At 38.5% G+C, this 12,683-nt stretch overlaps 1 protein-coding gene across 4 annotated transcripts in view; it reads left to right on the forward strand.

Moving 5' to 3' along the window:
• Nucleotides 1–12,683, forward strand: part of SLC10A7 (solute carrier family 10 member 7) — a 257,657-nt gene that overhangs the window by 219,438 nt on the left and 25,536 nt on the right. For 3 of the 4 annotated variants that reach the window (XR_014023255.1, XM_081303699.1, XM_081303698.1), the window contains exons 8-10: nucleotides 883–1,048; nucleotides 1,991–2,042; nucleotides 10,419–10,492. Coding sequence is in view for 3 of the 4 variants with exons in the window: in XM_081303699.1 (XP_081159825.1) it covers nucleotides 883–1,048; nucleotides 1,991–2,042; nucleotides 10,419–10,492 (292 nt within the window). In the remaining variant the exon portion in view is untranslated. Of the gene's footprint in view, nucleotides 1–882; nucleotides 1,049–1,990; nucleotides 2,043–10,418; nucleotides 10,493–12,683 lie in introns of those variants that run through there. The other variant, XM_081303700.1, reaches the window with a different exon arrangement.

Raw genomic sequence — 12,683 nt, forward strand, 5'->3', positions numbered from 1 at the left:
TCAAAACTTAATATGTCTCCACTATCGTCCTTCTGATAGGGCTAACCTAGCTTCTTTCAAAAGCCAAGCAAAGTTTTAAGTAGAGTTGTTCACTTTTATGTCCCAAAAAAGTTATCATCAGTATTCAGACTGTCCTAATTTTATAATCTGATTTGAATTTTAAATGAGAAAGGATTGTTCTATAACTTTATATTTCACTGATCCTTTTGTAGGAAACTTCGGACAGGTTTATTCATTTTTAAGTGTTAATTTTGGAATTCCAAAAGCATGCAAATGGCATTTGTCTTTGGATTCACAAAAACTCTAGATATTCAGAGTTTGAATTATTTAAACTCCCACAACACATGCACTTTTGCTTTTCAAGCATGAGTTATAATTTAATTAAAAACTTCTGGTGCATTGCTAGCATTTTAAATATTAATATGTTCCATGGATCACTTTCGATTATCTACCGTCTTGAAATTCTTGAAGATGTCAGATTTTTAAGATTCCCAACGTTGCACTTGGAATTGTCTGTTGAGGCAAAGGGGACTGTGATAATTACACACATCCATTAGGATCGGCAGAGGAGATAAACTTTGGGGAGGCTTAATGGGCATGTCTCAGTGACAGCTAGCAAAGAGCATTTGGCATGATTAAGGATGGATTTGAATGCAGTTGAAAATATACTCTCATTATGGACACCCAGTGGAAGTTGCACTACAAATGTTAAATTCCCCAGAAGAAGTGTGGTGTGGCAGGGAAGCTTTGAAATCCATTGTGGCCATCATCCAAATTATTCCCTTTCCTTTATGTCTTTCTGCTGTCAGAATCATTTTGTGACGCCCAGTTCAACTCCCTACATCTCTGAAAAGAGGCAACCTGTTGATCTCTGTATTTCAGATTGTCCGACGATACATCAAGGATTGGCTTGAAAGAAAGAAGCCTCCTTTTGGTGCCATCAGCAGCAGTGTGCTCCTCATGATCATCTACACCACATTCTGTGACACGTTCTCAAACCCACACATTGACCTGGATAAGTTCAGCCTTGTTCTCATACTGTTCATAAGTAAGTTGGAAGATGGGTGCCCTGGCTGTCCTGCAGTAGCAATGTGAAGCCATCAGTGTTCTCTAAATTCATCTCTCGTGTTGATTTGATTAAATACTTAGTTTATGTCTGTTTGGTGACTTTATCATTTGTATTTGTTCTTTGGAAAGACATCAATTATGCACTTGTAATCTTAATCTCCTTTACTTTTTATGTCCCTTCATCATTTTCTGATTTATAATACTTGATATTAGATGGAAAAAGCCTTGATGTCTTTTAAATTCTAATATTAGGTTGAGCATTTTGTCACCAATTCAATTTATTATAAGTTTGAACAGATCTTATTCCTTATTGTGATTTAAAAGCAGGATTTATAATATTATTTTTATATGTATAATAATTTGCCTCCATCAGCTAAAATGCGAATATTCACATCATTATATGCTAATAAGATATACCAAAACAATATTTCATTTTAAAGAGCAATAGACTATAAAATGCCAGTAACTTCTACGGCTCATAAAACAATCTTTTTTTCTATTTATACTAATATGAAAGATGTTATTAATATTATAGTATCAAATAATCTGTTCTTCTTAAGAATCAAGATGAGTTATTCCAAAATACATATTATATGGTACCACTTTTGTGTTATTTGCTATACATACATATAGTATAAACCAGCTTTTTCTAAATTGAACAAATCAAAGAGGGTTTTAGATTTCCCCTAAGTAGTGGATGACATAACTTGTGTCTATTGTTAGATATTGTTAATAAGAACAGGTCCTAGTCATTGGAATGATTCTATCAATTTAGCAGTGTACATTTGTTTGGTTTTTTTCACCTGTTTTTCTATTTGAGTTCCCTTAATTTTCAGATAAAAATGCATATAGTAAATGTGCTACAGATACTGCTTTTATGTTGCCAATTTATATTGAATCTTTTTTTCTTCTTTGTCTTCAGTAGTCTCTATTCAGCTGAGTTTCATGCTTTTAACTTTCATCTTTTCAACAAGGTAAGTGACTTGGTGTCTCTTGCTGTTAGTCTCCTAAAGGAGGAGTAAAGCTCTTATTTGGCTACTGTGCCACTGTACTGTCCTAGTTTTCCTCCTGTCTCCTGGCCATTGTTTCTCACTCCTCCTTTCTTACCCTCGAGTTGTAGACCTTGTCAAAGGATCTTCCCTGAACGCTGTTCCATATGTCCACATCATGTGCTTGGGCAGCCTTCTCCACTTTCCTGGCCTGAGCCATCAGCTTCATGCCGATGACTCCAAGTCTAGACCTGCCACTCCAGTGCTATTCTCGAGTTTCCCTGCCAGTTATATGTCTACCCCTGATTGTCTTAACAAGACCTTAGACTCCAGATATTCAAAATGGAATTAACCTTTTCCCCCCAAATTTCTTATTTCTTCACTTACCTGTTGTGGAACCACCATCCTCAGAGTTACCCAGACTGGAATCCTTCACATAATCATTTTGTAAATGTTTTGACCCTGCTCCCAAAGCTACTTCTCTCACTGGGGCGCTTGATGTCTCCTTTTCATCTCATCTATTGCAATGCATATCTTGCTCGTAGCTCCATTTCTAGGTGCGAAGTTTCTTATGCTTTTTATACCACTTCCACTGACTCAAAGCTCATCACTCTCTTGATCAGATATCTTCTATTAGTCAGTGCCTACAGAATGATGTCTATTTTTCAAGTGCAAGACCATCCAGTCTAATTACTCGTCTCATGAATTGCCAAAAGTACCCATGCTCCCTAAGCTTTATGTTGAAGTAAAAATCTTTGCTATTTCCTGAAAGAACCCTGCTTTCTCATTTCAATTTTTTTCTTTGAGCTATCCACACATCCAAATTGGCCATCATGTCCAATTTCATCTTTTATGTTCCTAAATGCAGCTTCTTCCACTATATTATTCACTCAACAGATATTACCTAAGCCTTTAGTTTGAGAAAGTTAGCATAGTAAATGCCATAAATAAGAGGTGATTCTGATCCTGCATGAATTTTCAGACTAAATATGTATACTGACAAGTAAGTGTCCTCTGAGCTGTACAGTAAGCCAACCTGTAGTCCATTCAAAGAAGGCGGCACTTCCAAGGAGAATGGTAGAGCCAGCCTTCATGAGAGATGCAGTTTGACATGAGTCATAAGAAAGGCTAATTGTTCAGCAGAGTGGAAGACAGGTGGTTCTCATGGGAGAAAAAGCAATAATACATAAATGAATACACAAAAACAACACAGGATAGGATCGGGTGGCAGGCATAAAGGAAGATCAGAAGTAAAGACAGTCACTGGAAAGGTGGACCTGAGCCCAACTGCAGGGCCCTTGAACTGCAGGCTCCAGCCATGAATTACCACAAGGGCAGCCTCCCAGGCTGTTTATGAGGCTTGAAATAGTATCAGGGCCATGGACAGGTGGGTTCAGGCCTCATATTAGGCACTTGGCTCGTACAGTACTTAGATAGCACTAGGCTGATTGTAAACAGTCAATAAAAACGTATTGATTAAGTAATTTAAAGCATTTTCGCAAGCTTGAGTTGTGATTTATGAAGTAAGAATAAAGCCTGGAGCCCTTAAGTCACAGAGAAAATGTTACTTAATTGGGTAAGTCTGAGAGTAGGAGCTATTTTAAAGTTCTTTTTGTGAATGGCTTGTTATGTCACCCTAGAAAAGGCGTTTGCCTTTCTGTGACTGTTCGCTGGTCCTTGTGGCAGAAGTAATAATCAGGCCAGGTCATCCTACCCGATTATGTAGGAGGCAGATATCCTGTTGGTAACGTAGAAATTCCATGAAAAGATAGAGCATGGAGCAGCCACCACCGGGATTACTGAAGGAAGTAGGGGGACGAGGGAAGTGTCACAAATAAAATAGTTGAATTAAACAGCTGTTAAAAATAACAATTTTTAGCATGCAGTAGACTGAGCTTTCCTGAGAACCTCGGTTTTGATATTTATTTGTTTGTTTGTTTGTTTATATCAGGGATTGAACCCAGGGACACCTAACCACTGAGGCACATCCCCGCCCTTTTTAATATTTTATTTAGAGACAAGGTCTCACTAGGTTGCTGAGGGCCTGCTAAATTTCTGAGGCTGCCTTTGAACTTGTGATGCTCCTGCCTCAGCCTCCCAAGCTGCTGGGATGACAGGCGTGCACCACCACACCCAGCTGAGATCCTTCTTTTCTGCCTTATTCTCCCTTCCATGAAATTCTGTCATGCTTTGTCCCTCCTTGACCCACAGGCAGACATGGATTCTTTGATAAAACATAGAATATGGAAAAGCTGTAAACATGTTCCACAGTAATGGTGGTGTAGCCCCCCACTTTTTTTAAAAGTCCATTAAAAATTGAGGATTTTTTTAAAGGGACATAATTTAGAAGATGGTTTTGTGCTCTGTTGTCTCACTGAGAGACCCCATAGTGCCACAGAATTTTATTAGAGGAACGTAGGATACCTACTCCATACCAGGCACTGTCCTAGGGATTGTGCACATAAGTCTGACAGCAAGACTGTAATATTATGCATTTTCTTGCTTTTTTGTAGATGAAGACCCATCCTTAGAGTAACTTGCCTCAAATCATATCTTAGTAGCTTAATAATTTACCCCAAATCAAAGAGTAAGTAGCACGCCCAGGACCGAAATCCATTTCAACTTGACACTTCCTAAAGCATTTGCCAAGCTCATTTCCACTGCTTTAAACTATTTTTATTACTTTTAAACTCAATGCTTGCTTTAGAGAATTTGTAAGGACTGTTTAACTGAACTCTACAAGTTTATACACCTTACAAACAAGTTTGTGAAAGATACCAGGGATATGAATGAGAATCCACTGGTTTTTGCTGAGTTCCATTTTCTTCTCATTGAAATGGGTGAAATTGGGGTGTGTGTGTGTGTGTGTGTGTGTGTGTGTGTGTGTGTATTTTCATTTTTTCCTTACCAAGCCAATAAATCTAAAATCAATTTGGGTATCAAAAGATAAAAATCTCAACACAGAAATCAGTCTTCTGTAGTGTGGCATGTTACCACATTCTGATGATGGAAATTTAGTAGTGTAAAACCAGGAGAAACCCAGCCCAGGAAATTCAACTTTGCTGCCACACTCTGCTTCCCTGGTAAGCATTTCTTAGATTTACTGACTGCTGTGATACCATTGTAGTGAGTATTTAAAACAGACTTGAGAGTCATTTATCTGTCTACAGAACAGTATCAGGGTTCAAAACTCCAAAACTAGAGCCAGAGTTGAGTTTCAACCCTATTTAATGCCTTTGTAACTTTACAGTTTTCTTGTGTATAAAATGAAGACAGGAGTAGTACCTATCTCAGGAACATTTGTAGAATTAAATAATAAGCACATAAAGCCCTCAGTATTATTCCTAACATATAGTAAGTGTTCAATAAATGTCAGCTACTCTAGGATACTTATCATATCAAAATAGTTTTATATTATATCAAAAACTAATGATAAAAAAGAGTGAATTTGCTGGCTTTACTATATTGTAATGCATCTCATATTTCTTTTCTCTGTCCAGTTGTTAGGAAATGAGAATGAGCAAGCTATCTATAGTGATGTAGGCTTTCTGTAACTTGGGGAATTGTCAGTCAAAAAAAAAGTGAAAAATTTTAGGAAAACAAAATAATGATTAGGAATCTTTTTAAAAATATAAGAACATTGGTAGACTGATAACTAGAGTAACAGAAACCTAGAGTCAATCGTGACAAAAGAACCCCTTAGAAAAGGAAAAGGAGGAAAACAAACATTGAAATAGTTCTGTAGGTATTGTAATTTTTTCCAGTACATTTCCAGACAGAAGTATCCTTACCCCACAGTCCCCAGAGGAGAAGGTGGGCGAGGAGGACAGGCTTTATTATTAGAGGCAATTCTTCTTACCATTTCGGAGATGAGGACACTAAACCTTGGAGCTCCGGGTAACTTGTTTTGCGCCACACACTCATGACAGTCTTCTGAAATCAACCAAAGATAAGACACTGTTACAGAGGTTAACAAAGGAACCACCTCGCATGGACGTTTCCATGTCTAAAAACAGTGGGTTTTGACAGAACTCTCCCAAAGGACCTTTTCTGCTCCACATTCTGTGATTCTGCTAGTAAAATCTGACACGTTTTCCTTTGTGGATACTGCAAAGGAAGGCAAAATAAATATTATGTGGAAAACACTGATTGAAAGCTTTGCAAGAGAGAACAAAAAGACCATTTGGGAAGAAAAGGAAATAAACATCTCAGGGGAAGCCAAAGTGATCAAAAGAATGATGAAAACAGGATAAAAAGAAAATCAATATTAAAAAGAGATAAGGTAGAGTTAGAAATGTGACTCCTTTCAAGAATGTGAGCAGACACAATAGAAATGTTCATCCCTGGAATAGATTATGGTCGTCACTACTTAAATTTAATGTACAGGACCCTTGGTTTTTTTGAGTATTGTCATGACCTATGTCATGAAGCCACCCGTGACAGTATGGCAGAGGGTAGATGACTAACCAAGAGAGCTGCCCTTGTTCATTAAACTTGTACTCTCCTTTTTTTTTTTTTTTTTTTTTTCTGAGTAGGCAAACTGACCTCCAGAATTTGGACCAGCCCACTTCCTAGTTGTGACTTTAGGGAATCTGCTTAACCTCTGTGCTTCAGGTTCTCCTTTTGGAAAAAGCAAGGCCATAATATTATCTAACATCTAAGGCTAGATAATATTATGGAAGGAATACTGGAGGCAAAGTGCTTAGAGAAGTAGTCAGTAAGGTTCACTGATGTGGTCACTCATTATGAATGAAAAGCCACACCATTATGAATGAAAGCATCCACTCTCGGAGCTGCACTGTATAGCTGGAGTTCAAGTCTGCCCTATAATGAGGAATAAGGGTAATAAAAAATAATCTGTTTTATTACCCTGTGGCCCTTATCCTCCCCTCCCCACTGTGGGAGTTTGTGTCAACAGAACCATAGAGTCATGTTCAGTTCCCATAAGCCAGAAATGTCCCAGCCTGGACCTAGGCTCAGTCTTCTTACCTGAAACAGGACAAGTGATCTTCTCTGCAAATCTCTTAAGCCACATTTAAGTGCTGCTGTAGTGATTGGCAGCCAGTGTCAGACCAGTACTTCCTTGGCCAGAGACTTTGACACACTGGAAATGTGCAGTGATCTGGACAGGAGTGAATATGAATCAGAATAAAGTGCACAAAAGGAAAAGTATACTGTCAGACTCTCCCAGAAGAAAACCAATATGTGTAATGATTGGTTATAAGTAAGGGCAGCCAAAGACTGGAAGGTCTTAGTGTTACCAACACCAGTGCACTTTGGGGAGCATCCCAGACTAGGCTTCCTGCCTGTGTGCATGTTCTACAGCCACAGGTGGACACCGGCCTTGCAGGGAAGTTTATTATTCATTGTGAATTGACTGTATGTCTTATGCTCCAATCTGCCTATTTCAAGCTTTTCTAATTTCTTCAGGTCCCAGGCCTCGGTAACCTCACACTCTGTGGAGGTGTGAAATGCCTCTCACTTTATAAAGAAAGTAAAAGCCTAGACATAAGTTTTCCCAGCTTTCCCATTCTCCACCTGAACACTGTTCATATTTTTAAAAATATTACTGATATATTATTATTATATATAATAGTGGGTTTCATTGTAACATATTCCTACATGCACTTAACCTAATTTGTTCAATTTCATTCCCCAGCACCTGCCCTCTCCCTCCCTCCTCTACTTTTCACCCACTCTGTCTACTTTTGCTTTCAGCTCAGAAACTATAGGAAACTCCCGTCTCCAGCTTACCCCTCCAGTCCTGTCTCTCAGGCCCTCTTTGGGGACTTGGAGTCATCAGTTAGTTCTCTCTACTGTACCTTCACTCTCTCTGTGTATACTTCTGTTCATATTTCCCAAGATCCTTTTCTTCTCTTTGCCAGATTTCTTGAAAACACAGTCCCTCTCACTACCACACACCCAGCACCCTCAACATTCGCTCCTTGGCCTTCTCCCCAAACCCCACAAGGTCTCTCTTGCATTAAAACCTTAATCTCAGTCCTGGATGTGCAAAGTTTCTAACATCTCTTTAATTTCTCCTCTTTCCAAACAATATAAAGTAGAAATATCAATCAGCATTATTAAATACTTTTAATGTGTCAGATTCCTAACAAATATTGGTTTTCGTCTACACAAAGGTCCTAAGAGGCAGGTAGTATTATTCTCATTTTATATATAAGCAAAAGGATGGTCTGGATTTAAAATCAGGTGTGCTTGCACCCAGAGCATGTGCTGCTCCCAAGCTGTTGGAAGGGAACGTTGACAAGGTCTATTCATCTTATTCTGAGTCTCTTAGCACCATCTCCTGCTCTTATCCAGGCCCTTCTAGCTCCCCGCTTCCTGCATGGCCTCACCAACTTCAGTCTTATACCATACTGGCTGCTTACTTTTGTATGGTTTTTTTTTTTTGGGGGGGGGGTGTGCTGGAGATTGAACCCAGGTGTGCTTAATCACTGAGCCCTGTCCCCTGCCCTTTTTATTTTTTTATCTTGAGCCAGGGTCTCACTGAGTTGCTTAGGGCCTTACTTGTTAAGCGCATCTCTGATCCTGTCCTCCATTGTCCCAGGTTCCTCACTGGCTCCCCTCATCCCATCTTACCAAGTCCCCACTCCTGGTCACAAGGCAGGCTGAAGAACCTGCTGTTGGCTAGCTGTCCCCTGCACTCCTGTACTGCAGTGTCACCACCCCCTGCCTCTTAAAGGGTTCTCTGTGTACTCCATCAGCATCCTCCACTCCCTGCCAAGCTGGAGGTGGCCCTTTCCACAATTCCCTCTCTCACACATTCCCCACTCTTTTCTCCCTCTTTTATATAAAGTATTCATTCTACTTTCATCTCTCAGTCCATTCATTTACAGAATTACTGAGGTCCTTCCCATTAGAGCTGCCATGCAGAATAAAGGGGAAGGAAATGTGTCAGTCATGTAGCACAATGTTTAAAAAGTTAAGAGTGGATCACCATATGCACAGGCGAGTCAAATGTGGAAACAAAGCAGTCTTACTGTCCTCGGGTGGTACTCATCTGTGGGGAATCCTCAACTGAGGCGAGATCCCAAAACTCCAGTCAATGTCAAGAAAGAGCTGGAAGGAAGTCTAGCTAGGAAACAGAAATGTGCATGTGTTCTCAGAGGAGAGGAGATCAAGGGCCATTTAAATGTTCTCTTAACACCTGCACCTGGAACGAGGGAGAGGAGAGGGCTCTTCTTCCCTCCTGTAAACATTTGACAAAGAAAACAGGAAGTGGGATTTTTTAAGAGATTTTTCTAAATAGTTAAGATTTTTCTCCAGCAAAAGTTATACATGGGGATGAGGAGACTAAGGGAAATGTGGATTCTTTCATTAGAAATCCTTAAAGATCAGGTAGAGGGCTAAATGTGCTACTGTAAAAAGTCCGTTTCTGAACATTTTTCTATGAGCAGACTTTTGTCAGAATTCGAGGAGTAGGGGGGTGATGAATAAATAAACTCATTATATCATTCAAAGCCTAACTTTCCAGGAAGGAAGAGTTTCTAAAATATAAGGCTACAATACTAATAATAGTCACGTCTAACCTTTTTGGCTTGTGTTCTCTAAACCTTACATTCTAGCATAAGAAATTTGATTATGATATTTAACCCATAGCACTGGCCCCTCATAACAGGCAACCAGTTTTGACAGGTAAAAATTGTTTTTAACCGATTGTATAATGATAGTAGAACATAGTAGTTGAGAGCACAGGCATATGAGCTAGACTTGACTTAAATCCCAGCTCTGTCACTTACTATCAGGGCTCTGATAAAGTGACACACCTTCTCTGTGCCTCAGTTTTCTCATCTGTAAATAGGGTTATGATATCTCCTACCTTTTGGTGTTACACACATGCAAAGACCTTTGAGAAGTACCTAATCCCCACCCCGGCAACTTGGAAGAATTAATATATCTGAAAATGCTTCTTCAGAAACAGTATATCTTCATGGCAGCAAACACACATTTAACATCATATTTTGGTAAGAAAAAAAATTTTTTTTTCTTCCAAACTGCTGGATAATGTCAAGTGGCAATCTAAAGATTTATCTAGAAGAGATCCTTGCTACATTGTTTTCATAAAGCCCGATACCAACAGCTAGGTACACGTGTGATCTTAGGTGACCCCCACACCACGTATTATTAAAGCTATTTTCTTTTCAACAGATAAGTGTCTCAGAAGTGGTTCTCTAAAAAGAAATTTAGACACTTCTGTACATTTCAATCTAGAGTTACTTCCGTCACCAAGATTGTTTGAGGGATGTCAACATGAAGGTAGATACTACATTTGATTTAGGATGTTTTAAATGATATTTTATGCAAATATTTTAATAAACCAAACCTTTTTCTTGCTTCTAGGAATAATTCAGGTTTCACACCAGCAGACACAGTGGCTATCATTTTCTGTTCTACACACAAATCCCTCACATTAGGTAAGTGATCCTCAGAGCTAAAACGGTGTATTACCCTCACAGAGTTGCATCTTAAGATATTAAAACTCATACAGAACTCTTCAAATTGAGAGAAATAAGGCATTGTCCATTCTTAGATCAAGAGTGTTAATGAAGTGAAGATAGCCATTCTCTGAGATACTGTCATTTGATCAACCAATCTCTGAAGGCCTACAGTTAATACTGTCAGATTTAGCTTCATTTGTAATCATGTATTAATTCTCATAAAAGTTGATAATGTACAATGTTAACATTAGAGTTGGGGGTGGGGTGGGGGTGGAAGTCTGCTGGGACTGTTTCTAAAAAGGGGATTACAAAAAATTCCCTTTGGAAGATTCCAGAGTTGCCCCTGGAAAATGTTAACTTCTTTATTAGGAGCTCAAAGCAAGGTAGGAAAAATGTTATTCTCTTAATTCAATATTCACATCAGCTTGAAATTCATTTTGAAATATTATGTTGTTTTCTATAGAGAGAAACAGTATAGTGATCTAATATTTACTCAGTCAAATTAGCACTAAGAGTGAAATAAGTATTTGTTTAACGGACAAAAACAAATTAAGAAGAAAAGTGCCATTTTCTGCTTAGCTTTATCCAATTTAGTGCAGTTATTCCAATAACCTCTTAGACACCCAGAATCTATGTTTTTAGTCATTAAAAGTCATTAAGTAATCAGAAACTTTATTGAAATATACATCATACACAAACTCCTTGGGGTGGTAGGCATTTTGTGGCAAAAACTCATATTAAAAATTCCTCTGCATTTTGGCTTCTGACTCACTTAAGAAAATGACATCACTAAAAGAAAGTCCAACTGTAAACTAAAAAGTAAGGAATTTTCAGAATGTTTTTATTAGTCCTAAATGTATTTGCCTGATAGAATCTTTATCAGTCTTACCAAATTTGGAAATGGTTTAAAAATTGGATTAACCCTTTAATGACCTCAAAGAACTCACCCCATATATTCCCATGTGTGTTTTTGTGGATGCCATGTCTGGTGTTCTGGGTCTTCCAAAAATTAAGGGGCTTATATAAAGAAAGGGATTCCAGAGGTGGTGAAGAGTCCAGGGATCAGATGATCCCAGGTCCTCAGAGCACCCACTGTACCATGGTTGGCCAGTGCGTTCCTGCAAAGGGCTTTTAAACCTAACCCCCTCTTAGGGATTCGCTTTTGACAGTAAAACCAAAGTGGATGATTTAGGGTTTCTCCATGATGTTCTTCTGTGCTGCCAATACTTGATATGCTGAAGAGAGGTAGGAAGCATACCCAAGATGCATACTACAGTGTGATCAGTTTTCTTTGTTTTATTGTGAGAGCAAAACTATCCATTCAATCCATTTTTTTTCTTTTTGTCTCTTCATTTTTCTTAATCCCAAAGCTATATACTCTTCCTCCTCCTGCTTTTTGATATCTCATTTGCAGACAAGCAGGTAGGTGCTCTGAAACCAGATCAAAAGTAGATTTTTTTTTTTTTTTGCTATAAATAGTTGGGTAAACCTGGACTTTTGTTTGATTTTGCAGTGTTCTCCCATAAAACAGGTATTTAGATCCTCCAATATGGTACTCCAATAAACTATTGTGGTGTCTGTAACCACGTAGTATAAATCCTGGGTTTCTTTCAGCATGACAGATTTAAAGTCTCTTGAACTGTAAGACCTAGATACTTGATCTGGTCTCAGGTTCCTTAGCAGTAGACTAGGGAATTTTATTTTCAGCTTGATTATCCTGCCATACCTTGATCACACCTGCCTTCCCTCCTATAGTCTCCTTGGTAGCATTTATGAAAAATGGCCTCTTTGTTGTTCCTCTTGTCTCAAGAGAGATGATCCTTATTTCCACTTATATCAATGGATATTTGGATGCAGTTTCTAGAAGAAGTTTATTAAGCCCTATAATTTTACTATGTCCATTTTCACAAGATACAATGCACATTTTCCTCTTCTGGGGACCTGATGTCACTGATACAGAAGATTGACCTGAGCTACAGGCTGGTAATTATCATCCTAAGGGAAATTCTTATTTGCATGGAATTGTAAGAACATCACATTGAGTGTGAAAAATTCATATTCCCCAAAGTAGGGAAAATTTTCAAGTAATATGACTCAGTGCTATTTTCTCTCAGATCTCAATACAAAGGTGAAATACAACAGATAATAATGTAGTTTCTGTGCACTT

The sequence above is a fragment of the Spermophilus citellus genome, assembly GCF_964194105.1.
Source record: "Spermophilus citellus genome assembly, chromosome: 8".
Taxonomy (NCBI): Eukaryota; Metazoa; Chordata; class Mammalia; order Rodentia; family Sciuridae; genus Spermophilus; species Spermophilus citellus.